At 42.9% G+C, this 27,873-nt stretch overlaps 1 protein-coding gene across 2 annotated transcripts; it reads left to right on the forward strand.

The window, feature by feature from the left end:
* Window positions 1-27,087, forward strand: THSD1 (thrombospondin type 1 domain containing 1). Of its 2 annotated transcripts, XM_032403098.1 has the most exons (5): window positions 1-136; window positions 3,005-3,147; window positions 7,341-8,306; window positions 18,390-18,548; window positions 25,312-27,087. In XM_032403098.1, exons 2-5 carry the CDS (start codon window positions 3,090-3,092, stop codon window positions 26,688-26,690), a joined length of 2,562 nt encoding a protein of 853 aa, XP_032258989.1. In that variant the 5' UTR covers window positions 1-136; window positions 3,005-3,089; the 3' UTR covers window positions 26,691-27,087. The 2 variants fall into 2 exon arrangements, with proteins under 2 accessions (XP_032258989.1, XP_032258990.1); XM_032403099.1 differs by lacking the exons at window positions 1-136; window positions 18,390-18,548 and having other exon boundaries at window positions 340-3,147.
* Window positions 27,088-27,873: the final 786 nt, after the last annotated feature.

Genomic DNA, 27,873 nt, shown 5'->3' on the forward strand with positions numbered 1-27,873 from the left:
GCCGCCGGCCTGGGCGAGCAGTCCCGGGACGCGGGATGCTCGGCGCGTTGCCTCGCGGCCCCTGAGGCCTCCCGCCCGCCTGCCTCGCCGCCTCGCCAGCCTCGGCTCCGGCCCCTGCGCCCGCCAGTCCCGAGAGGTAGGAAGAGCCTGCCTGCCGCGCCCCCCCCCACCGCCCCCTCGGGCACTGCTGTGCGGCGGGGGGGTCCCCGGCGGCTCTGCGGGGTCGAACGGTGCCCCCCGGCCCCTGCCGGCCCCACCCTCCCCTCAGGCTGAGAGCGCAGGTGGCGCGGCAGCCTCTCCCTCGCCGTCGGGGGCTCAGCCTGCGCCCCCGGGGGAAACGCTTTAGAAAGCGTCCGTCTGCGCGGCTTGGTGTCCCGGCTCCGCAGGTGTTGCCGAGAGACAGGCTGCCCGCAGACTGGCGTTGAGCCCGAATGGCTGGGACCCTTGAAGGATAGCGGCTTGGAGTACTCCGCGGTTCAGAACAAGTTTGCCTCTTTCCGAAGAGAAATCCTTTCAGGGGTACAAACTATGAGATTTAAGCCTTTCCAAAACGGTCCTCATTTTAAGAGAGCGTTGTGCTGAGGACTTGGGCAGGGCTAGATTTCCAGGCATGAACTGGACTTGCGGGCCTTTGGGAAGTTGTAGAAGCGGGGAGCGTACAGCCTCCTAGGGAAGCTGCATCCAATCCGTGGGACCAGGGCAGAGCCCACAGCACTGAACGTATAAATAAAGCCTGTTTACACGAGCTGCTTTGGAACTAGGGATTTCCTGCTAATAAATATTAGTAGTAGATAGATACACACGAGGGTGTGTTTGTCAGAAGAGACAAAATCACTTTGCTTCCTTTTGTTTTCCCTTTTATTTGATAAATCATCGGTCCCAATAGACTTTAGCTTAATTCCTTTTCTTTTTCTGCAGCAATGAAGACACTGTAGGGATTTATCTTAGCCGGTTTCATCAAAAACATGGGATCTGAGCTTGGCGTGATGCCATTAGCCACTGAGAATATTCGCTACTTACCCTCTAATTGATGCATTTGGATTTTTTTCTGCAAATGTTTATGTGTGCGAATGCTATATAGAAGTATTTTTAAGTGTGCATAAAAGAGACCTAAGTTTTTATTTTCTCAAAACGATTCTCAAGCCAAACATTCTAAGTAGCCAGTCCTGGTATTGGGAACAACATGTTGGAAGAAAATAAGCAAACAAGGTGAAAAGAAAGAGGGAGAGGAAGGGAGGAAGGAAGGAAGGGATCCCCCTCCTTTTTTTCCCCCAAATATAGTGCTTTTTACCCAGCATTCCATTGCATTGTGGGTTGCTCTGTTCAGGTCTTCAAATCAGTGATTGCGCTAGTAAAAATTAAGCATTTATTTTCAAAAGCTTAAGAATATTAAAAAAAATCCATATTATGATTTTTAAGGTAGGCTGGTTTATATTTCCACTCAGTTCTAAATACTGATTATCACACTATTCTGTGTCTTACTGGTCATTTTCATAAGAAGAAAAATGTGTTATAATCACAAAATCGGTTGTGATTAGGAGCTTCTTTAAAAATTGGTTATCATGGAAAAGCAAGCAATTTGGGAGGAGCAAGTTCAACTTTTGGGAGCTAGGGAATGCTTACTTCTCCTTACTGTGGTTACTGAGATCAGAAACTCAAAAGGAAGCATTTTATTGCCCTAAGTGCCCACCCTTGCCTGGGAGCTGCGGTGATGCTCACCTGCTGTGTTTGGCCACATTTCCCAGTCCAAGTTCAAGGAAAAGATTGGATCAAATCTATGCTTAATCCCAGCAAAAGGGAATTTTCTTTTTTTGTTGGGGAGCAGAGGGGAGGGACCCCCTAATCATCTGCCTAATTACACTTCAAATCTCTGCTTCCCTTTGAGGAAATACAGTGTTTCCTTTGTTCAACCAACTCCCATTGAAAGAAAGCTAATAGAGACACATCAGTTTTCTTTCCATTGAATTTTTTATTATTTCCACAGTCCTTTTAATTCCATTAATTTTTGTCTTTTCTGAAGAGATGTAAGATACATATTTGGAATATAGTATCTTATTAAAATATATTAACTGTGGATAATGGGGGAATGTAAACATTAAGAAAATACATAGTTGGTTATGTTTAGTAGCCCATCACTTATTAGACTGTAGTATGAAAAAATTGGCAAGTACCTTGACTCTTATTCTACAGTCTAATAGTCTGTTCATATCAAAGCAAGTGCCTCCTCCCACAGATCATTCTGAGGCTCAGGCCAACAAGGTCTTTCCTGCCCTCTTAGGTGGTTTGGGAAGTTTGCTGCACGAAATCATTGATCTCCCAATGCATACTGACAGCAACAAGTATTGGAAAACTGACAGAAGATGATAATTGCTATTTACCTGTTTTCTCTTTAGAGTGCCCTAAACAAGGGAAGTCAGAGTCACATGGAGTTCACATTTAATTGTGATACTCTGGGTATTTTTTTGAAAGGTTTGCTAGTTTTGATATAGCTTCTAGGCATTAAGAAATGAAGCGATCCAGGTAACATACCACTTGTGCAAGAAAGGCAGTGGTGGTTACGTCCGTTGGTAGAAGCGAGCCTGGTCTGTACAGCACAATGCAAAATGAAAATTTGGCAAAATTTTAGCAAATTGATTGGTGTGAAATGCCAAGCAGATAAACAGGTGAAAATGTGTTATCCAGATTGGCTCTTAGCTTTGATGAAATTCAGCAAATAACAAACTCTCTACTTAAGCATGTGTTATAAAGATAAGAGGCTTGGTGTTTTGCAAAGATAATCTTGTGTTGAGCACGCCTGAATGTTCTTAACAGGTGCACTATAATGTAACAAAAGGGACACGTACAATTACAAATTACTTCCCCAGGGAAAATTAGAGTGTTCCCTATTTTCTTTTCAGTGGCACTTACAAAGTTTGACTTCTTAGAATGGTTTTGCCATAGCATGATTACTATTTTATAAATCACATTGAACAGAGGCATCATTTTTTTGAGATTCTAATTTCAGGTGTTTTTGGAAAAAAAAAAAATTCACAGTTTGGATGTGAGAAAGGACATGAGGAGACCAAAGACCTGGGATTTTGCTGATCAGAATGAAACAAATGTTGAAAGACTTTTCAAATCTATTGTTGGTGGTACTCTGTGACTATGGTGAGTATTGTAAGTGTACTTCATGCTATTAGCATCAAGGAAGAAACATAAATGTGAGGTTTATATAAATGCATGGATGTCGATGACCCTGCAGGAAGGAGGCGGGGAGGCTCTACAGTGCAGTACCTTTTAAACTGAAATCCTTGCAGCCCTGGGTTCTCTTAAGGTTCTGTATATATTGATTTAAATTTCACTTTAAATATATTTTTAAGTCTTTTAAAAAAGAATAAAAAACAAGTCACTTTCATTTAAGCAAATTGGAGACAAACATGTCACGTTATGTTCTCTTTGACTGATTTCCTAGTAATTCAGTATTATACATTTAAACTCCACTCACACACACATGAAATGATATTTTCTTATTGGGATTCTCTGTAAGATTTCACTCTCCTGGAGAGTTTTGCTCTTAGAATATCTTTGGAGCCAGTCCAAAGTGCTTGCCAGTTGTATGCCTTAGACAAGGTTCTTGTTGACATCACAGGATTGTTGTGATGATGAAAGAAGAAAGGTGAGACACCTTGACTGTCTGAGCAAATAGTAGATGCTCACTGTTACTTTTATTCATTCAATTTGTTTCAAATAAAAATCGAGTTTCTTATTCAGAGAGATTTATGCAACTGCTGAACCAACAGATTCGACAGTATAAAACTCGCTACTTTTGATGATTGCCAGATATTTCAAAGACTTTTAAGCAGCTGATTGTATAAAAGTGGAAATTGTTTTCAAATAGATGAAGAAATGTGATCCAAGGGATAGAGAATCCTGGCTCGTGTGGTATTAGTGGTGCATCCACTTAAACGATCCAGAGTGTGCACTTGTTCATTTTGTCCGGTGAATCTCCTTCCTCAGCCTTTTCTTTTTAAAATGTTTATTCAAACAAGAAGATGCTTGATTTGCTGAAAATCAATCTGGGATTCAATGATCTTAATGTCATTTATCCCTATTTAAAAACAGATCACTCTGCGTATAACAGCCTCAGACAAAAAATTATAAAAGGGTCCTTTGTTTCGTAATGATAAAGACATCAGAATTTGCCATTTACACAAAGTCTGCAAGGATGTTTGTTGTAGTGGAAAGCAAATATCTTACTGGAGTATAAGAATAAAAGTTCAATGAGCATAAAATAGAACATAGAAGTTGAGTGTACATGCTGCTAATGGAAAAGGAAGTGTTTTCCTAGACCTGGGTTTTCCCCCCTTCTCCATTTGATATTGATCAAAATATACCATCAGCAGTTGTTGTTTTTTAAGCAACATGCTTATATTGAGATACCAGTTACTTTAAATATACTAAAGGCAAGGGGAGAAGGGAAGTGAAAGAGTAGAGAGAACTATACTGAGGTAGCCAGAATGTGGGACACCCAAACTGCAGTTTTCTAAATGAGGATGTATTCTTGTCTATAAAAACAGGAGTACTGTAGTAAAGGAGCAAGTTCTCTCTTCAGTATACACCTGCTGTCTGCACTGCTGGAACCCATCAGTTGCATCTTTTCTCCACTACTGTCTGGGCATGTGTGTCTTTTTCATTGATTGGCTGCCCATCAAATCAGAGTCTGATCTGCCCCCTGACAATCCCTATCATCGAGGATAGCCTTTGTCAGTTAACTAAGTGGTGTGTGGTCTCCATCTTAAAGTGCATCAAAAGCCATCCTGCCCCATGAGATTCAAATTAATCTGACCTTTGTTCTCAGTCTAACTTCTTCCTTGGGCTGCGGTGAGTGTTAGAGTCCCTTTGGTCACCTGTTTACAAAAAGGTGCCCAGTGGGCTCTGAACCAGGCACAGGCTTCCACAGAATCAGCTACCTTCCTCACCTTGACTTGTCTCCCTCCAAAAGGGACTATCTCTCAGCTTCTGTTTCGACTAAAGGAAAAAAAAGAAAAAGAACTTTATTCTATTATGGTTTTCAAGCAAGTGGTGATCAAGCATTCAGGTCTATCCAAGTTTTATATATTTTATTTTGTCTCATCTTCAATAAGAAATGGGTGAAGTGCTGAGCTATTTAAAAAACAAAACCAAACCTCTATGTGCCAATATATCCATCTGCTGATTCTAATAATCATTAACTGAATACATGAAAGGGTATATTTAAAGATGATCATCAGCCCAAATAACACACTGAGGCCCTTTGGACATATATATGATATGGTATGATATGTGTATATTACATAAGATAATCATAGTAAGAACAATTAATACTTACACATGTTATTTTTTAAGCCAAAAATGCCCTGCAGTGTCTTAAATCTAGAGTTTCTTATCCTAGCCATGGCCAGCTGATTGTTGCACTGCCAAATTCTGTCTCCTTTGATATGTATTTGGATAGGGTTCAAAATAGAAACAAGGATTCTTGTGTGTCTGTGTTTTTTCCACTCTTTACTTCAGCTGCTCTGATGGGTCTCTTTTAAAAAGATATGATTGATCATAACTGAGTGATACTTGTGGGCTTGTAGTCATCTGTCACATCTAGGCTAGTCGTGGTTACTGTGATGTCATTAAAACTGCCAAGGACAAGCCTGGCTATGTCCTAAACATTCACTCTGTCCCTTGGGTGACCTGTGCAGAATAAAGTGTCAACAAACTTATTCATCTAAAAATTTCTGCTTCGTACAAACCAATGGCACTGGTTCCATTTCTGGTGAAAATGCTTAAGTACTTGTCTTGAATATCAGAAAATGATAACTTTGAGGTATACTTAGGGTCTTCCATTTTAAGTAATCAAGAGCAGTTTGTTTGGCATCATTTAAATCAAGTTTTCTCACTTCACTGTGCATCCATTTCCCCCAAATATCTAAACACCAGAATATGATTTTTAAAAAGATTTTATTTATTTGAGATAGTGAGAGAGAGAGCATGAGCAGGGGGGCAGAGGGAGAGGGAGAAGCAGGATCCCCACTGAGCAGGGAGCCCCATGTGAGACTCGATCCCAGGACCTAAGCGGAAGGTAGACGCTTAACCAGCTGAGCCACCCAAGTGCCCCCAGAATATGGTTTTTTTTTTAAAAGATTTTATTTATTTATTTATTTGACAGAGAGAGAGAGAGAGAGCACAAGCAGAGGGAGAGGGAGAAGCAGGCTCCCCGCTGAGCAGAGGGCTCCCCGCTGAGCAGAGAGCTCCACACAATGAGGGGCCCAGGGCCAAAGGCAGACCCAGCCACCCAGGTGCCCCCAGAATATGATTTATTAAAAAAAAAAACCTCACCTGAGTGAATTTGAAGATCTAATTGGCTTTATTAAGCAATTCATGAATCAGGCAGCATCCCATCTAGCAAGCAGAGATGGCCTGAAGAGTTGTACAAAATGAAGGTTTTTATGGGAAGGAGGGTGGGGCAAGAAGTTATTAGCAAAAGAATAGAAAGGACTGTTTCAGGCTAGGATTTCTTCTCTGTGTGTGTGAGTGTGTGTGTATGTGTGTGTGTGTGTATATGTGTATGTGTGTGTGTGTTGGGGGGGTGTGGTGAGCAGGTTTTTTGTCATGGAGGTAACCTCACTAGTGCAGATCAGGAAATTTCAGATTGATTGTAGCAAGGCCATCTTCCTGGGTTAGGTTGAAACTAATTAAGTCTTGGTTTGCTGTCCTGGGGGGCAAATGTCCCCCCTCTGGGGCTTGTTTTCTTTTTAACAGATTAAAATGAGAAAAGTGAGGTATCGGATTTACATCTTGAGAATTGTCAGTAGTTATTCTTGCTTTATAGATTGTTCACTGCAGATGTGTTACATTGTTGAATGTGGTGCATTCAAGGTATTTATCAGAAAATGTTTTAAACATAACCACAAAAGCCGAAGATGAAGGCCCAGAGCCGCTTTAGAATGGGAACAGCACAGGGCCCAGCTCCCAGGATCAGCACTCAGCATCATTCTACTTCCTCTTTGGCTGAGTTCAAACTCCTCTTATGTATAAAATGCTGTTTTCGGGGCGCCTGGGTGGCTCAGTTGGTTAAGCGTCTGCCTTCGGCTCAGGTCATAATCCCAGGGTTCTGGGATCGAGCCCCACGTTGGGCTCCCTGCTCAGCGGGGAGTCTGCTTCTCTGTCTCCCTCTGCCACCCTCCCCCCCAGCTCATATGCTCTCTCTCTCTCTGCTCTCTCTTTCAAATAAATAAATAAAATCTTTAAAAAAAATGCTGTTTTCTTTGATATCACCGATAGTGCTGCTCAGAGATCTCTCTGTAAAACCAACTCTGACCCTTTGATTTCAGTTCTTGGAGAAGCTGAACATCTCCTCTTGGGAAAGCCGGACCATGTAGCGCTAAGCAACAGCACAGTGTCTGTGGATTTCCAGTATTTCAGTGGTGCTAATGGGACGCTGAGGAATGTATCTATCCTGTTGTTGGAGGCCAACACCAATCAGACTGTGACCACCAAATACCTCCTGACCAACCAGTCCCAGGGCACACTCGAGTTTGAATGCTTCTACTTCAGGGAGGCTGGAGACTATTGGTTCACGATGACTCGGGAAGCAGCAGACAACAGCACTCCAGTGGGCCGGCGGGAGCAAAGTGCCTTTCTCAAGGTGGAATGGCCTGTCTTTCACATCACCTTGAATAGGACGTCCCAGGCGGCAGAAGGCACCTTCCAGGTGGGCCTTTTTACCAATCAGCCCCTGTGCTCCTTCCCGGTGGACCAGCCTGACATCTCGGTGGACGTGGTCTTTACCAACAGTCTGCCCGCGGCGAGAACAAGTCCAGGTCAGCCGCTGGAGATCAGAACCAGCAAGAGGACGGAACTCTCTCAAGGTCAGTGGGTTGAGTTTGGCTGTGCCCCTGTGGGGCCTGAAGCCTACGTCACGGTGGTGCTGAAGCTGCTTGGCCGAGACTCGGTCATTACCTCCACGGGACCCATTGACCTGGCCCAGAAATTTGGATACAAACTGGTGATGGCGCCGGAACTCACGTGTGAATCCGGGGTGGAGGTCATGGTGCTCCCTCCACCATGCATCTTCGTCCAAGGAGTGATCACGGTCTTCAAGGAGGCCCCCAGACGCGCTGGGGAAAGGACCATTCAGCTGGCTGAAAACAGCCTGACCTTGGGAGAGAGGAGAACCGTATTCAACTGCACTTTGTTTGACATGGGGAGGAATAAATACTGCTTTGACTTTGGCGTTTCAAGCAGAAGCCATTTTTCCGCAAAGGAGAGGGAGTGCATGCTAATTCAGAGAAATATAGGTTGGTATTGAGATTTAAAAAATTTTTAAATCAAACTGATGCCTTCATGCAATCAAAATTATTCTTTTGAATTTAGGCAAACTTAATTTTCTGTGAACTGTACCATCATTTTTATGGTTCATTCCTCATAATGTCCCAAATGGCATTATCATTCTTACCTGAAAAATGAGTAATGGGAAGCAGGCCCAGCTCCCCACTCACTTCCCTAGGTCTCAGTTTCCCTGTTAGTAAAACAGGGATAATAAGAGTATCTACCTCTGAGAGTTGTGAGAATTGAATGAAATACGTGTGCACAGTTCTCAGCATAGTGCCTGGCATAGAGGAAGCACCAATAAACCTTAGCTTTTGTTGCATTTTATCTTAGAAAGTTGTATTATTATGAGCAGAATTCAAAGCTAAATGTCGTATTTGGTTAACTTCCGGCTTCCTCTCGCTAAGCATGTCTCTTTCCTGTTACATCCTTCATTGCAGGAATGAGTTTCTTTAGAAGTGAGATTTCAAAGCAAGATTTCTAAAAACTTCAAGTTCTAAATTCTTTGAGTAATGCCCTACCTAATCACAAAGAAGTGGGGTTATTACAATTCCATCCATGCCCCGGGCTCCTCGTTGCGTTTCTTTTCCTTTTCCTGGGTGCAAGCCTGGTCTTGGCAAGAAATTCATCTGGCAGAGATTGTATGGTTTGCTTATATCTTCATCCCTGCTAAGCCCCAGGCCCCCTGAGGGCCCAAGCCTCTGACTGTCTTTGGAACCCCAAGTGTTTCTTGCTTCAGATTCACCCACCTCCTCACCTTAGAAGTCCATTTCGTTTGACTCTCTCCGCACCACCTAGTCACTTCCCTGCTTGCACTTACCTCTCCATCCAGCCTAGATTCCATGGCCCATCCCTATCATCTCTCCTACCAATAGCCTAAACTCCTCTGCCCTCTTTTCCTTCTGATGCACGAATCCAGCCATCTGCTGGCCGCCCACTGCATGCAAGCTGCATGAGAAGGTCACATCCAGGTGGACAGGAGCACCGTGAGTGGGTTATGGCTCCCCCCTCCACTGGACCCACCATGCTACCCTGACCAGCTCTGCTCCTGTTCTCTAGAACAGCTCCCCCAGACCTCAACCCCTGCCCCCTGGCTGACTCTCAGAGCTGCGTTTGTCTCCGGGCATACAGGGCAGCAGGCAGCCATCAGGAACGAGCTCCCTCAACCTCCCAGCAAAATGTCTGGAGGCCTGCAGCCATTGGTCTCCTTTGTTGTCACCATGGAAGAAGTGTCACTCCTCCAATGCAAGGTCAGCCTTCCCCTCCTCTGTGGATCCCAGTCCCTCTGCTCCTATCAGGAATCCTCTTAATCATTATCCCCTCTCTCTCCTCTGTCTCTAATGGTCCTTTTACTGGCTCATCCCTATCAGCTTTGAAATACCTAAAAATACCTTGATTCTGTGACATCCCCCTGAACCCTCATCTCGATTATCCCCCACTCCCCTGGCCGTTCCTTCGTGGTCTCCCTTGCCTGCCAGTTCTACCACCTGGTCTCATCTGTTAACTGCTGGACTTCCACATCTTATACTAGATCCTCTTTTTTCCCTCTTCACGCACCTGCTAGGTGATCACCATCCTGAGACTGACGACTCCATATTGGCATCTCTCTCCGGCATCTCAGTGCTGCCACATAGCTGTCCCCCTCACATGTCTCTCGGGCATCTCAGAGGAATTAGACTCATCATCTTACCCCCTCCACCTGCCCCTCAGTACAGGCCTTCACGACCATTTCATTGTTCAAACCAGAAGCCCAGGGGTCTTCCTCTTCTTCACCTCCTATAAATAATAAATCACCAAGTCCTATGGGTTTTGATTCCTTGGTGTCTGACTCTTGGTTTAAACCTTCATCATCCTTTAGCTAACCTATGGCAACAGATTCCTCATTGATTCCAGTCCCTGCCACCGTCCACTTCATTCCCTCACTGCAGGCAGAGGGATTATTTAAAATTCAGGTTAGCTGAGGCTGTTACCTCCTTAACACCTGTCAGTCACCTCACTTGACATGAAGATGAGAATCCACAGGACCCCTGATGGCCAGGCTGCCCAACCCACAGTCACAGTCTCTGAGCTGGAATCTCCACCTCCCTTCGCCTGGTTGACATTAACCTGTCCCCAAAGTCTCCACTTGGGTTATTCTTCCTTGACCCCAAACTAGCTAAATTCCCTTGCTGTAAGCTGGTATAACATCCTTCATTCCTTTGTCATGGCATCAGTCGTTTCTGTCATGCCTCATTTCGAGTCTTTCTCCCCATGCCCCCCACCCTCATGCCCACCATCCCCCTGCCAGGGGGAGCTCATTTGGTTTGAAAAGTCAACTTGTGATATTTATTTGGCCCACTTAGGATGCCTGGCACATTAATAGGAGCCCAACACATGTTTTATTAAAGTGAAAATTGAATGCAAATGTGGCCAGTCCAGGTATTAGTAAGAAAAATTGTATTAAACTAATTTAATCATTCAAGATAGATTTGCCTTTTCAAAAGAAATTACTTGTTAGAAAAAAAATCTAATTGAATTTAGTGGAAACAAACCTAGGGAAATAAAGATACTGGGGCCATTTGATTAAACACATTGGGAGCAGGAGGTATAGTTTGTGTTTCTCCCAGCTATTGGGGTTTCCACAGATTCTTCTATTTGTCTAAAGACCTGAGTCCGCCCCCCCCCCCGCCCCCGACACACACACAGCAGCAGGGACAAGACACGAGAGAGAGGCAGAACAAAGGAGTGGTTCTTTGTGTTTCCAGGCTGAGGATGGTGAGGGGTTCCCTAGGGGCTGCAGCAACTAGACACAACTGAGCATCAGGGCTGGAAGCAGTGCTTGGAGGGGCTAATGCTCTAGGAGACCCCAGGAGAGTGACCACCCACCAGTGGCTCTCACTCTAGCTAACCAAGACATTTATGCTAGCAAGGGGGACCTCAATGCCGCCCTGTGTTTGAGTATAAACATTTCTGAATCTAGTTCTCTTTTCTTCATTTTCCACTTAAATTGACAGGTGACTTTTTTTTGGCAAATGGTATCATTCAGGGACCCCAGTGAACCCACCATGACCTGTGTGAGCCACCGCCTCCACTGGTTTCTTATTAGTTCCTTTTGAAAATGGAGTAATGTGTTTGATATGTTTGTCTCTTTTTCCAAATATGTCTTCAGACCTTAAGATAGTATGTAAATAACAATTTACAGAAAATATATAATAGATGTTGCCACAAATGCTTACTTATGATCTTCATGTATCCTACTTAGTGTGAATGTTTATATTTTTCTCTGCAGAAATGTTAATGTATTTGGTAATGGGATGCTGCCTGAGATCCTGCCAGGGGAGGGTTAGTAATATATGGCCAGCACTTAACACCTTACAAAAAGAAATTGAGAATTCCTAAATTCTGAACACCTCTGCCCAAGGGTTTCAGACAAAATAAATTTAGGGCAAAACTTGATAATTTTTTTAAAGATTTTATTTATTTGTCAGGGAGAGAGAGAGAGAGAGCACAAGCAGGGGGAGCAGCAGGCAGAGGGAGAAGCAGGCTCCCCGCTGAGCAGGGAGCCCCATGTGGGGCTCGATCCCAGGACTCCGGGATCATGACCTGAGCCGAAGGCAGAAGCTTAACCAACTGAGCCACCCAGGCGTCCCCAAACTTGATAATAAATGATAGAGGGTATGAAGTCATAGTCACATAGTTGTTTTTTTTACTTAGTTTTTTTTGATAAATGAAAATTATATATATTTAATATATAGTTTCCTTGATAATTGAAATTTTTAGACTATCTTGTTTCTGTGATTAGATGGTCTTGTTTTTCCTTCATAATGACTGACTAGAGATTTTTACCAAGAACAGGAGAACTGTCAACCCTGTCAGTTCCTTTCTATTTGCATGTTGTGTATTATCTTTAATTCTCTGCCAGAATCTTTTTTTTTTTAAGATTTTATTTATTTATTTGACAGAGAGAGAGCACACAAGCGGGGGGGGGGAGCGGCAGGCAGAGAGAGGGGGGAAGCAGGCTCCCCGCTGAGCAGGGAGCCCGATGTGGGACTCGATCCCAGGACCCTGGGATCATGACCTGGGCCAAAGGCAAATGCTTAACTGACTGAGCCACCCAGGCACCCCTCTGCCAGAATCTTTTTACACCACTTGTCCACTTTGTGAGTTAGTTTACCTCAAACTAGAAAATATAATTTTAAAAATTCATATAAGCAGACCCTTAGATGTTTTAATACTCCACAGTTCTCTGAAAGTGAATGAAACAGGAAACCCTTCCAAGAGTAAACTCTTCTTTTGGGATTCCTTAGGAATATCCTTTCAGGATATGTGACATAATGTGTGTGATCATCTGACATAATAAAGCTAATGTTTATATAGTGATTACTTTGTACCAGGCACTGTTCTAAGTGATTTACAAATATTAATCTGTTTAATCTTCATAACAACCGTTTGGGTTAGGTTTATTTTGTCGCTTTTATAGGTGAAGAACTGGAGGCACAAAATTAAGTAATTTGCCCAAGGTCAATGATGGTTAAGTGGCTTAACCACTACTGGTGGTTGATTGGCTTTTTCCATTACTCTATATTGCCTCCCATACAATCAACTGTCAATTCATGTATTAGACAATATAAAGCTTTTAGATTGAAAAAAGTTATAGTATTTCCTGCTCATCACACTGGCTTATCTTGTGCTCTAGTTTCTCGAGCAAGATGTCTTCCACGTGTGAATATTTCAGGGGCAGTATTCTTTCAGATAGTCTTAAGGGGTGGAAACAAATCTCCCTTTTCCTATTGCAGAGAAATTTTGCTCATTCAGAATTAATATCCTCTATAGTAGTCTAAAAGGTATTTATCCTGGCTAAACAGGTTTGTTATGTAGTATGAGTGCATGTATGGACATTTAACCAGGACAAAACAAAACAGCTTTCATTCATGAAGTAAGAGTATTTTAAATATTGGTCATCTTGCTCTTCATTTCTAAAAAATGAACTACAGTTATCTAATAACTTTCCATTTGCCTAGTATTTCCCTCAACGTTATTGGTAGAAATCTTCAGGGAACGGATAGAATTACTCAAGGTATTTTTAAAAATTTGCCTTATTAAATTTGTTAATTGCTTTGAGTGATTTCCTTTGTTTCCTGTTTGATTAATTTGGTTTAGAAATAAAAGGATATGAGATGTAGCTTAAGTGATTATTTATTTTTTATTATTGATTGTCCTACAAGCCCTGATTTTACTTCCAAGGGAAAAAGACACAACATTTCAAAATGTAATTTTTGACATTAAGATTCATGCTTTCATTAAAACTTTGATTTTTTTTCTGGCCACTACTAATGGAATTTTTGTTTTTAGTCTGACAAATAATTTTCTATATATATTATATTTATGTAAAGTGAATAAGAGATGGGGCCTGGGTGGCTCAGTCGGTTAAGTGTCTGCCTTCGGCTCACGTCATGATACCAGGGTCCTGGGATCGAGCCCCGCATCGGGCTCTCTGTTCAACGGGAAGCCTGCTTCTCCCTCTCCCACTCCCCCTGCTTGTGTTCCCTCTCTCGCTGTGTCTCTCTCTGTCAAATAAATAAAGAAAATCTTTAAAAAAAAAAAAATAAGAGTTAAGAAAGAATAAGAAAAAGATTTTTAGCATTTGCAATTCTACCTTTTGTGGTCTTAAATATGAATATAAGGATAAACTATGTATTGACTTAATTTTCAATTTAGATTTCTCAGTAGTGGAATTCCCAGTAGATTTTTCAAAAATAAATCACTAAACTTTAACTCAGAGAGACTTTCATATGAGAGTCCCAAAGCTTTGCAAGCATGGGGGACTTAGTGTCTGAATAGCTCTGAAGCTTAAGGACAAAGCTGGCTCATTGTTCTTCCATCTGAGGAGCTGCAGTGTGATCTGAAGACACAGAACCAATATTGTGTTCAGTTGGACCTCTGGATGGAACATAATTACCACACCTCAGTTGATGTTGGTCCAGGATAGTGGTTTGTAATGCTCCCACTCTTGTGAAAATCCCAGAGACTTTTAATTGCCATAAAGAACTCATATTCCATGACTCACTCCAAAGATTGCACCACTTGGATTACCTGAGAATGTATTTGCCCTATGTGTTCTCATTATGTTTTTGTTGTGCTTTTATACCTTTGACTGTATCGAGTTTTCGTCCATAGAGGATAAAGAAAGACTTTTATACAGAAGGTGTTTTGGTGCCTAGGATTGGCATGACCTGGCTCTTGAGGTTGGATGGGTACTTACAGAGAAGGGTCTTAGGATAATTTTTTATAGGGAACTGTTTAATTATTCTATCTGGCAGTGATTATATATATGCTTGGAAGAGATGTTTGCATGTGTCAGTCAGTAATAACTGTTCTGGGAGTATTTTGTATGTATTTTGAAGTTCTGATGTTAGGTGCATCCCTATTTAGTGTTGTTAAGCTCCTTGCTAAATTGACCCTTTTATCATCATATAATGTCCCTCTTTATCCCTGGTAGTATTTCTTGTTTTGCAGTTTACCTTGTCTGATATTAATATAGCTACTCCAGTTTTCTTTTAATTAATGTTCACAGGTGTAACTTCTCCCATCTGTTTACTTTTAACCTATTTGTGTATTTATATTTAAAGTAAGTTTTTTTATTAAAAATTTTTTTTGATTGAGTATAGTTGACACACAATGTTACATTAGTTTCAGATGTACAACATAGTGATTTAACTTCTCTATGTATTATGCTATGCTCACCACAAGTGTACCTACAGTCTGTCACCATACAATGCTATTACAATATCATTGACTATATTCTTCTCTATGCTGTGCCTTTTATTCCTGTGACTTATTCAGGTCATAACTGGAAGTCTGTATCTCCCACTTCCCTTCATCCATTTTTCCCATCCCACCACCCCTTTCCTTCTGGCAACCATCAGCTTGTTCTCTGTATTTATATGTCTGATTTTGCTTTTTGTTTGTTTATTCATTGGATTTTTTTTTTTTTAGATTCCATAAATGAGTAAAATCATATGGTATTTGTCTTTCTCAGTCTGATTTATTTCACTTATCATAATGCCCTATAGGTCTATCCATGTTGTTGCAAATGGCAAGATCTCATCCTTTTTTGTAGCTGAATAATATTCCATTGTATCCGTGCGTGTGTGTGTGTGTGTGTGTGTGTACACGTACCCACCCCACATCTTCTTTATCTATTCAAACTATCAGTGGACACTTGGGTTACTTCCATATCTTGGGTATTGTACATAATGCTGCAGTAAACATTGGAGTGCATATATCTTTTTGAATTAGTGTTTAAGTAAGTTTCTTTTAAAATAACATATAATTGGGTCATGCTTTTTTACCAATCTCACAATGTCTTTTAATTGGTGTGTTTAGATTATTTATATTTAGTGTAATCATTATATGGTTGGATTAAGATCTATCATCTTGGTAGTTTTATGTCTGTTCCATCTGTTCTTTGTTTCTTTTTCCTCTTATTTCTGCCTTCTTTTGTATTAATTGAATATTAATTCAATTTTAAGGTATAAACATTTATACCTTAAATATTTTTTAGTGGTTTATACCTTAAAATATTTTTTAGTGGTTGTCCTAGAGTTTACAGTATATATCTTTAATTTTTCTTGATCTACCTTTGAATAATAATATTTTGCTTCACATGTAGTATAAGGACCTTATTAACAGTACACTTCCAATGATTACTCCCATTCTTTGTGTGATTGTTTTCATAAATTTTACTTTATATATGCTATGAACACATAATACTATTTTTCTTTAGCAATTATATTTTAGAGCATTTAAAAATGAGAAAAAAATGAGTTTTATCTTTACCTTTATAAATGCTATTTTCAGCACTTTTCAACTCTTTGTACAGATGCAAGTTTTTTCCTGGTATCATATTCCTCTGCCTGAAGGATTTTCTTTTAACATTTCTTCTAGTGCAGGTCTGCTGGTAATTAATTTTATTCATTTTCATTTGTCTAAAAAGTCTATGTCTCCTTAAATTTTGGAAATATTTTTACTAGATATAGAATTCTGGGTTGGTCATTCTTTCATTACTTTAGAGGTATTAGCCCATTATCCTTGGCTTGCATGACAAGTAGCCTGCTGTATTTCTCATCTTTATTCTTTTGTATGCAATGTGTTTCCACCTTCCCTCCTGCCACAGCCTTCAAAGTTTTCTGTTTTTGGCTTTTAACAATTTAAATATAGTGTGTCTAATTTTTTGTTTGTTTATTTATTTATTTTTTGTATTCTGCCTGTTGTTTTCTGAGCATCTTGATGTAGCTTAGTATCTTTCATTAATTTTGGAGAATTCTTGGTCATTATTTGATTCTCTTTTTCTCTTCTGGGATTCTAATAACATGAATGATAGACTATTTGATATTGTCCCCCAGCTCTTGGGTATTCTATTCTGTTTTATTCACTCTTTCTTTTTGATCTTTGTATCTCAGTCTGAGTGATTTCTACTGACCTATATTCAAATTTACTCTTTATTTCCTAAGCTGTGTTGAGTCTACTGATGAGTGTTCTTCTAGAAGGCATTCTTCATCTTTGTTACCATGTTTTTCATTTCTAGCATTCCATTTACCTCTTCTCAGTTTACAACTCTAATGAAATTTTTCATCTGTTCATCTTGTTCACCTTTTCCACTAAATTCTTTAAGATTAATCATAGCTATTGTAACTTCTCTGTCTGATAGTTCCAATATCTGGGCCACATTAGAGTCTGGTTCTCTTGATTACTTTATCTCTTGGTAGTTTTTTTTTCCCCCCTGCTTCTTTGTGTGTCTCATAATTTTTGGCTGAAAGTTGGACATCTTATTTAGAACTGTAGACATCAATAAATAGTATTTATGTGGGGAAATGGGCATACCCTATTTTTGCTAGGCCTTTAGTGTGGGGAGTGGGTCGATGTACTAAGGAATTAAGCTATGTTTGAGTTTGTGCTGTTGCTATGGCCATCCTCAGGACATGGCAGAGTTCAGAATTTTCTAATGTTACTTTGCAGTTAGGGTAGGAGATGGCTTGCCAGAGGGTTTTCCTCCATGCTTCTGTTGCACCCTCAGCTTTAGGCTTGAGCCTGCACAGGTTTTCACCTGTCACTCTTGCCCCTGCCCTAGCAGTAGGTTGTTGTTACTTGATACTTGGAAATTGTTAGCATGCTGCTGGGTAGGGGTTGGGTGATGGGAGCTGGAGAGCTTTTTCTTCTTGCAGTTCATCCTTAGTCTTAGACAAATGCTGTGCCCCCCTGAGTCTCAGGGTTGGGGACTTCTTGATGATCTTGCCCCTCTCCAGTGATAGAAGCTCTCTAATAGTCTGGCCCCAGTATATTTTCTGCTCCTCTCCAGGGGTGAAGGATTTCCTTCTTTTCCCATTCCCAAGCAGCACGGATTTCAGTTGGTGCCCTTTGAGTGACAGGGCTTCTGCTTTGTCCCCAGTGGTTGAGGCTTTTGTTAGTAGAGCAGATGGGGAGAAGGATCCAGGTGAGGTTTGTGTCTTTCCCACAGTGCCATGCCTTCCATCCTCAGGACTCCACCACAAGGGAGGCTTTCTCTGGTCTTGCACCTACCCATAGTCCTTCTTGTGAGCATTTGGTGGGATCCATGAAGAAGAGCCCACAAGTGGGTACAAATTCCCATTGGGTTTGTGGCTCCCAGGGATTCTATATTCTCATGCTAGCCCACACTCGGCTTCTGGCAGTTCATTACATTTTTAGATGACTTCTCACCAGCTTGTATGAGGTCTGGTGTCTATCCCAGGAAGCAGTGTTTGCATCCTGTCTTTCCTTAGAGGAGTCTGTCTTTCCTTATATTTCAGGCCGTTTGGTTGCCCTGTGACCTTTGCTCTCTGATGGGTTCCAAAAAGTTTAACATTTTGTAAATTGTACAGCTTTCCTTTGTTTTAAGGGTTGTTAAACACTCTTTCCAGCTTTCCACGTCTTTGGGAATGTTTTTATTTACTGACTTTGAGGCCTGAGATTTGAGTTTGCTGCTTCATTTGGGTGCAGTTAAATTCTGATTCTCAAATGAACTAGCATTAAAAGCATGGCTACTGTCCTTGCAGAAACCTGGGGACTGTGGCAGCCCTGGAGCCAATGTAGTACCACGTGTGGGGATGGTGTCAGAGAGCGACGCCGCGTGTGCCTGACTTCCTTCCCCTCCAGACCTGGCTGCCCTGGAATGTCCTCGGAGACCTCCCTGTGTTCCCTGGAGGAGTGTGCTGGTAGGTATCCTTCTTTCCTCGGGAGTCTTTCCCCAGAGGGACTGTTGAACCTAAGCCTGCCTGAAAATCACCAACCTGAATTCAGAGGTGGACTCGTCGACACTCTGTTACTGCTGCTGGCTTTACTAAGGCTGTATGCATTAGTGTGTCTCTGACTGGGAGTGGCTTGTCAGTGAGATGACAGGGGATTGAACACTGTGGAAGATAGGGAAATGACAAGCAAATTATCTAAATTAAAGATTCAGACATAGGAAATCATTTTTAAAAATACAAAAACAGGAGGGATGATCATTTCTTCCTAAGCTATTTTTGATTTTCTTTTGTTTTCTTATTTATCCTTCCTTTACTTCTCCCCACAAAAATTGCGGAAGAATATCTCATCATGTCAGAGAAGGCTGAGGGGATCACATAGACCATTATTTGTCAAAATGGGGCAAGTTACCCTATCTTATCCCCTGAATGGCCCTATGTTTATTCTTTACTACCCCTACCTAGGAGGAGAAGGTGGGGAGATTTCTTGTCATCATCTAGACACTGGCCTTTCCTTCATCCTTTCAACATCTTGAAGGCACTTAGTAGGTGCTCCATGGTATTTGATGTAAATGGTTTGTAGATGTGATGCTAACATGGCTTAGTTATGTTTGCTTCAGCTTATGGAGTTGAATTCCATTCATTTGCTACAGGTTACAGTAATAAGAATCCTTGCTCTTCCCACATACCATCTCACCTACTGATCTATAGCCAATCTCCGATTTAATTTGCCTGCCTTTGCTCTGGTCCTGACCCTTAGATAAAGTACTCTGTCCAGTCCTGACTTCTTCCACTCTCCAATTCCAGGTTAGAAAACCATCCCTCGTTCCTTGTCCCTTGGGATCTAGAGGATTTAGATGGTTTTTTGTGTTTGGATCTCAGAGCATTTTTAGCCAAAACCACCTGGCAACAACACCTTGGCCAGTGTCACCACCTGTGTGTGACCTTAGAAATTCACTCTTACTATCTCATTTTTCCAGCCAGTGCTGTAGGCCTTGTTCCCTTTATTCCAGCATCCTGAGGGTGTTCTTTCTTCTGTTTTTCCTCAGACTTAGGCTCTTCTGCTAGCTCTCAGTCTGCCCCTCTTCTTTCATAATCCCTTGGCCGCACTCTGAATCTATTCTTTCTCTAGTTATATCTCATATGATTTTCTAAGGCTCTCTTCTCTGTCTACTCTTTCTTTATAAGTCCCCTTCACGTTCAAGCTCCTTTCTTGGGTATAACTATCTTCAAATATACCTGTTCCTCTTAATTCTGGGATGGCATGTTGTGTTAAGATATTCCATCTAGAGTTCCATAGTGACTGAAAGAATGAATGAATGAACTCAAATAAATTTAAAGTCAATTGTCACTGGGTTCTACTGCTCCTTTACAAGTAACAACAATATCAACCATTTATTGACCATCTGCTATGTGCCAGCACTTTAAATACATTATCTCACTTATTTGGGACTCTGTAGCATAGAGAGGGTAACTGACCTGCCCGAGATGAAAAAGCTAGAAAGCAGAGGACTAAATCTGACCCATATAAGCTACCTATCTTGAAAACCTTGCCTTTCTACACAGGCCAGTCTAGCTTTCTGGAAGCATCAAAAACCTAGAATTAGTAATCATTTTTTAAAAGATTTTTCTTTATTTATTTGACAGAAAGAGAGAAAGAGAGTGAGCACAAGCAGGGGGAGCAGCAGGCGGAGGGAGAGGGAGAAGTAGATTCTCTGCTGAGCAGGGAGCCAGATGCGGGGCTCGATCCCAGGACCCTGGGATCATGACCTGAGCTGAAGGCAGATGCTTAATTGACTGAGCCACCCAAGTACCCCATGGAATTAGTAATAATTTTTGAGGATATGTGAAATTATTTCATGTTCTTATGTTTTAATTCTTTAATATTGGGTGGGAACTAGAAATTTATATATTATAAAATAGCAAAAAGAGTAAGGGCTATAGGCACCCCTACTTCTACTATAAGTGGTCCTCAGATAAATGCTTATGTGGATAAAAATGATTATTTCCTCCAAGTGTTCTTCTTCCTATTGAGCCTATTTCATACTCCTTGGAAATGTAAAGATCCGTTCACAGGCTGCTTAACATCAAGAAATCTCCTTCACTTCAGGTGAAAGAGGGAGTAGATGAGGCAGAGAGGGCTGAGGTCAGCAGCTCTTGGGCTTTTCTCCAGCCATGGTTTTAAAGGGAGCCAGCCACAGTCAAAGATAATAGCCAATTAAAGAGATCCATGAGGTGCAATTGCATTGCTGCTCCCCACGGACATAAATAGCCACTGCACATGAAAGAAGTGATAAATCAGTAAACAAGTCTTTCATCATGCAACTGTGTTCACTTGGTTGAGACTTTAGAGTTTTGTTTGGCTTTGAAAGGATGTTTTTGCATCAACGTCAAGTTCTATGTTAGTTTGACCATCTTGTTCAAACATGAGAGTGGGAGGATCTGTTGCCATTGTGCCCACATTCCATCTGGTGGGATATTGATCATTTTGCTATTACCTTTTTAAATGAATTAACCTAACATTTATCGGATACCAACTATGTGTAAATTACTGTGACTGGGGTTAGGAATATGTAGATAAGACATGTTCCTGTCTGGAAGGTGCTTATGATATAGTTGCTCAGCAGACACATAAATAGGCATTATAATCAGTACAGTGTAGAGCCTGCAGTGAGAAAGGTATCCACAGCTTGCTATGGAAACTTGCAGGGGTGAAAATTCATGCTGGGAACACCTCCTTTCTTGGAGGTGGTGATATTTGAGCTAAAGTTTGAGAGCTGAGTAGGTGCCACCCAGGTGAGCTAAGTGAGAAAGGGAATTTTAGCAAAGGGAGCAATGGATGAAAGCGTGGAAGATGGCACATTAAGAGACCCAGAGAACTGAAATTAGTTTAATGTATCTAAAGCATAATGTGCCAGGAGGGAGTGATAAAAATGAACCTGAACAGGTGGGCAGGAGTCAGATCCTGAGGGGCCTTGAAGGTTTGGCCTGTATTTCAGAGGGATCTCTCTCAGCTGTAGTGTGGAGAAAAAATCAGAAGGGGTAGGACTGGCAGCCACAAAGCCCGTTAAGAGTTTTTCAGTAACCCAGGTGAAAAATGAAATGATGGCAGTGAGAATGTAGAGGAGAGAAGGACTCAAAGACTGATATGGTGAACGATGAAGAGGGAAACATCAAGGGTGAAAACCAGGATTCTAGTACTGGCAACTGCATGAACACTGGTGCCATTTCCTTGAGACTGGACATATTGGATGAGGCACAGATTCTAGGGGAAAGATGATGAGTCTTGGGCATGTGGAGGTGAAGGTGTTGATAGGACATAAGTGGAGAGAGCAGAGCTGATGGACCCAGGTTGAGATCTAGATCTCCTTGCTCCAAAATTCATGTTCTTCTCTCCAGAGTGAGTACTATCATTGAAACCAAGAAGAGAAAAAGTCGCAGAAAGTGTTGGGCAGTAGCCTATACGGCAGAGGTCAAGGAATATCAGGACGAAACTTCCTTGAATTTAGCTCTTAGCTGATTAATGACATTGACAGAAGCCGTTTCACTGGAATCCTGGAGGCAGGTCGCAGGAGTCAGAGGTGATGATGTGGAAGCAGTAAGTCAGCAGATGTAGACTCCTCTTTCTGTAAGCCTGGCTGAGAAGACCAGGAACAAGATATGAGAATTCTAGAAAGTTCTTTTTAAAGAAGAACTTGAGTATGTTTCTGTGGAGCTGCATAGGGGAGAAGCTGGAGATAATTGGTACAGAGAGTTGATCCCCTCGGAGAAGGGTGACCTAGAGAGCACTTGGTGGACTCACCTTTATAGGAAGATATTTCTCCCACTAATTCCATAGTGAAAGAAGTGAAGAGAAGTGCGGCTGCTCCTAAGTTTATGGGGGAGAAGACAGCAGAAGAAGCTGGAGGAGGGCTATACTTGCCTGATAGCTTCTATTTTTTTGTGATCCAGTGGAATTCTGAGGAAGAGGGTAGTAGGGTGCTTAGGGAAAGTGGTGAAACTTGTAGGGGATGGAAGAGCGAGTTACTTAGGAACCCGTGGAAGGATTTGCAGGGAGTCGAGGTTGGGGGCTGTCAGTATACAGAGGTGCTAGCCTGCGTGGGGGTATTATTTTCTCCACCAGTGCTCAGGGCCTGGGTGCAGCAGCTGATAATTCACATGTCTTGGTTTATCTAGGGATGGACTTTTGCTGTAGAGCGGAGAAAGTGGTATGTCTCAGTACTAGAGGTCAGAGAGTTGAGGTTATTGGCAGGAGAATGGTTTATGTGATGGATCATGAGTGTAGGGAGAGAAGTGAGGCCAGGAGTTGGCTGGCAGATGGGGAGAAAATGAAGGGGTTGGGGAATCAAAAGTTGCAGTGAGGTTGAAAAACTAGCGAAATAATGATGAGTAAGTGAGAGGGGAGGATACAGCTCAAAAGTGAGCTGTGAAGTTTGAGATTTCTGAAGAGGAGCAGCTGCAGACAATGGGAAGGTATGATATGTTGGATGGACAGTGACGTTGCCCAGATAGGCTCTTTAGGGGATGGTGAGGAAGACTGAGACCCGGGTGCTAGTGACTGATGGCCGCCATGAGGTTGGGAAATGACAGTGTTGAGGGGGGGAGGGTGGTCTGGGTAGATAGCATGGGTATCAAAAGAGTAGAAGACACCTTAGATATCACCCTTAGCAACATATTTATGGATATGTGTCCTGAGGCAAGGGAAACAAAAGCAAAAATAAACAATTGGGACTACACCCAAATAAGTTTTTGCATAGCAGAGGAAACTGTCAACAACACAAAAGGGCAACCTACTGAACGGAAGAAGATACTTGCAAATGATATGTCCAATAAGGGGTTAATACCCCAAAAATATAAAGAACTTTTACAACTCAACACCAAACAAGCAATCCAATTAAAAATGGACAGAGGATATGAATAGACATTTTTCCACAGAAGACATACAGATGGCCAACAGGCCCATGCAAAAATGTTCAGCGTCACTAATCATCAGGGAAATGCAAATAAAAACCACAATGAGATATCACCTCACAGTAGTCAGAATGTCTAGTATGAAAAAGACAAGAAATTATGAGTGCTGGTGAGGACGTAGAGAAAAGAGAACCTTTGTGCACTGTTGGTGGGAATGTAAATTGGTGCAACCACTGCAGAAAACAGTATGGAAGTTCTTCAAAAAATTAAAAATGGAGATACCATATGGTCTAGTAATCCACTACTGGGTATTTGCCCCCCCAAAAATGAAAACACTAATCCTAAAAGATATATGCACCTTTATGCTTATTGCAGCATCATTTACAATAGCCAAGATACGGAAGCAACCCAAGTGCCCATCAATAGATGAATGGATAAAGAAGAGATGGTGTAAATATACAATGGAATATTACTCAGCCATAAAAAGGATGAGATCTTGCCATTTGTAACAACATAGATGGACCTAGAGGGCATTATGCTAAGTGAAGTAAGTCAGACAGAGAAAGACAAATACCATATGATTTCATTTATTTGTGGAATCTAAAAAAACCAAACTAACAAAAAACAGACTCTTAAACACAGAGAACAAACCAGTGGTTGCCTGAAGGAGGTGGGTGGGGTGGATGGGCAAAATAAAGGAGATTAAGAGGTATATACTTATAGTTATAAAGTAAGTAAGTCACAGAGATGCAATAGGGAATATATAGAGTAGAAACAGCATAGGGAATATATATATATACATATTTGTTAAAAGAGTAGAATTTTTACTTGGAGGTGAAAGAGTTAGTTGAAAATGGCAATCAGGAATGAAGAGAATGAGGAACACTCCCTGCTGCTGGTCCTGTTTGCTTATAAACAAGGTATGTATCACAGCTTCCACCCAAGACAGTGGGCAGTGCGAGGATGGGTCAGGGACATGACACACAGAACTGGGGCTGGTAAGACTGTGCAGAAAAAGGGGACAGGACAGGTGACTGGAAGGGCTTGAAGAGTGGGCAGTGACAAGGAGAAAAGAGAGGTTGAGGGTGGTGGTATTAGCTGGTCTCAGGTTCCCAGGTATTTCAGTGGCAGTGCAGGCTGAGGCCCCAGGTGACGTCTGAGGCTTGGTGAAACAATTTGATGACCCCGGGACAAACCGGTTGGAGACAGCAGGGAAGAAAAAGACAAACCAAGGTCCCTTGGAAGGAAGCAAGGGGAGTGGACAGCTGGAAACCAAAGAGTGAGAAGCAGAGGCTTCAACCCCTCAGGAAAGATAGTTCCTGGATATTAGAAGGGAAATGTGAGTTGTATTACATTGCCTAAAGACTGATTTTGACCAATTAATTTCTCAAGATATAAAATTTAGGTACAACCTACCCGAATTATTTTGCAGGGCAGGTTTTATTCTTGGTAAGAATTTCCCGATGTGCATCTCAAAGGTACATTTAACTACAGATATCCCGTGTTTACCTTATCTTAAGCAAAAACCTTGATTTTTGCCTTGAAACTTTGCTTATGCTGCTGCTTTGTGGAACATCTGAGAGCCGTGTCAGCAGGAGCTGGTGAGCCCAGGAGTCACCCTGGTTGTGGCTCACATCTCTGTGGGCCCTGTGTTTTGGTCTGGCTGAGGCTGCCAGCAGGGACGCGTGTGTAAGGCCAGAAATCCTAGTCCTCGCTTATTCTTTCTTGAACTGCTAGAGAATCAGAGCCAGCCACTCCGAACCTTAACACCGCGCAGAGAGACCATATAGAGAACACATCTTTGTTCTTCCTTTTCTCGTAGCTTTCCAGCCATCCAGCGCGTCTCCTCTTCAGCCCCAGGGTCCGGGGAAGTCCAACAACATCGTGACCGTCACTGGGATTTCCCTGTGCTTGTTCATCATCGTCGCCACCGTCCTCATCACGCTGTGGAGGAAGTTCGGCCGCGCCCCCAAATGCAGCACGCCGGCTCGACACAACTCCATCCACTCCCCCGGCTTCCGGAAGAACTCGGACGAGGAGAACATCTGCGAGCTGAGCGAGCAGCGCGGGAGCTTCTCGGATGGGGGCGACGGGCCCGCGGGGCACCCCGGGGACGCGGGCATCCCCCTGACGTACAGGCGCAGTGGGCCGGTGTCCCCGGAGGACGACGCCTCGGGCAGCGAGAGCGTGCAGTCCAACGCCCAGAAGATCATCCCCCCGCTGTTCAGCTACCGCCTCGCCCAGCAGCAGCTGAAGGAGATGAAGAAGAAGGGCCTGACGGAAACCACCAAGGTGTACCACGTGTCTCAGAGTCCCCTGACGGACACGGCCATCGACGCGGCCGCCGTCCCCGCCCTAGACGTGGAGAGCCCCGAGGAGGCTGCAGCCAACAAGTTCCGGATCAAATCCCCGTTCCTGGAGCAGCCAGCCGTGGGTGCCGCGGCCAGGTCCCCCTGCAGGCTGGACCTCCCGGTCTGTCGCGCCAGTTGTGCCGTCAGCCCCAGCCAGACGGTGATCCGCAAGTCGGCCATGAGGCACGTGGGCGGCAGAGGGGCGCCGCCGGAGAGGAGCCACCCCAGGGGCTCCCACTTCAGGAGGACAGCGAGCTTTCACGAAGCCAAGCAGGCCCGGCCGTTCCGGGAGAGGAGCATGTCCACCCTGACTCCGCGGCAGGCCCCGGCCTACAGTTCCAGGACGCGGACCTGGGACCAGGCGGAAGACCGCTTTCGGCCTCAGAGTCGAGGCGCTGCCGCGTTTCCTGAGAAACCGGACCATTCCCAAGGGGCAGGTGCAACCAGGGGTCCATTAAGCCCTTCCCCTAAATCCTACACCCTGGGGCAGCCCGCGAGGAAACCAGACCTCGGGGATTGCCAGGCAGGATTCGTGGCAGGAGGTGAGAGAGCGGAGCCTCCCAGAGCTCGGAGGGGCCCGTCCCCCAGTCACAGGAGTGTCCCAAGGAAGCAGCCGTCCCCCACGGCCCCCAAAGATAGCTACCAGAGGGTCAGCCCTCTGAGCCCTTCTCAGTGTAGAAAAGACAAGTGTCAGAGCTTCCCAGCCCACCCCGAGTTCGCCTTCTATGACAATACATCCTTCGGCCTCACTGAGGCAGAGCAGAGGATGCTGGACCTCCCCGGCTATTTTGGGTCAAATGAAGAGGATGAAACCACAAGTACACTCAGTGTGGAGAAGCTGGTCATCTAGACCCAGATCAGCCTGAGACTCCACACAACTGGGGTCCTTTGCCCAGCTCCTGGTATCAGCTGCTCACAGTGTTCTGTGGACTGAATTATGTAGCTATTTGTACATTAGGATTGGGTGGGGAGGAGGTAACTGAAGTGTGTGTATGTGTTTTAATTCATAAGGAAGAAGTTACTTATCCTGAACTTTCCCCTTTGTTATCCCAGTTCTCTTGGCTTATTACTAATAAGTACAATAATAAAATTTAAACAAGAGTGAAATAGGGCTTGGTGTCTCATGTGGATGTGAAAGAGGGCAAATGTGACTTCAAGTATGACGTGCTTTGAACACTTTCTTGGCAGTGTCCAACATGGAGTAAATTTGGGAGTCTCCACAATAATATGGGCGGGAACAAAGTTAACTTGTGAACACAGCTCTGAATTATAATTTATTAAGTTATAAATGCTTAAGAATTGGGCGCCTGGGTGGCTCAGTTGGTTGAGCGACTGCCTTCGGCTCAGGTCATGATCCTGGAGTCCCGGGATCGAGTCCCACACCGGGCTCCCTGCTCAGCGGGGAGTCTGCTTCTCCCTCTGACCCTCCCCCTCTCATGTGCTCTCTCTCTCATTCTCTCTCTCAAATAAATAAATAAAATCTTTAAAAAAAAATACTTAAGAATTTAACTGCTACAGGGGCAGTATTGAATGGCTTTCCTGTTTAGCTAAAAGGCTGATGCCACAAGATATTCCAGAAGAACTTTCATGCCAGAGTTGGGTGATTATCTTAATGTTTTTCTGTGCAACACAAAATTATGTGAGTTAATTCAGCTTTGGAGAAATAATATAAGAAACTGATTGTTCAGGTAGTGAGTCAAATGAAGACCTGTCCATATACTCATCATTGTTTGCAGCAAAAAGTATACATTTTAGAAAGGAAAGTATTATCTCCTGAGAGAATCAACTAGAACATGGGCAGTGGATGCTGGCAAAGACACTGCCTGGCCTTAGGAAGCTGACTATGTGTTCCGGAATCAAATTGGCAACCAAGACCCTAGAGGGTGTCATTCTGAAACTGGTGTGTGTATGTTTCTAAAGATGACTTTATCATGTTACTCAGACAGTATGTGAATTAATCTCAGGTATATGGAAAGCAGGGAGACTAGACTGTGATTTTATAGCATTTTAATTGGAAGAATGAAGTAAGGAAG

The sequence above is a fragment of the Phoca vitulina genome, unplaced genomic scaffold (assembly GCF_004348235.1).
Source record: "Phoca vitulina isolate PV1807 unplaced genomic scaffold, GSC_HSeal_1.0 scaffold5, whole genome shotgun sequence".
Taxonomy (NCBI): domain Eukaryota; kingdom Metazoa; phylum Chordata; class Mammalia; order Carnivora; family Phocidae; genus Phoca; species Phoca vitulina.

Bases quoted from the DNA above. Each gene is read 5' to 3' on its own strand.
- THSD1 (XM_032403098.1), top strand. From the start codon at position 3,090: ATGAAACAAATGTTGAAAGACTTTTCAAATCTATTGTTGGTGGTACTC. The intron at 3,148-7,340 runs GTGAGTATTGTA...CTTTGATTTCAG, and splicing joins GGTGGTACTCTGTGACTATG to TTCTTGGAGAAGCTGAACAT. The intron at 8,307-18,389 runs GTTGGTATTGAG...CTGTCCTTGCAG, and splicing joins GCTAATTCAGAGAAATATAG to AAACCTGGGGACTGTGGCAG.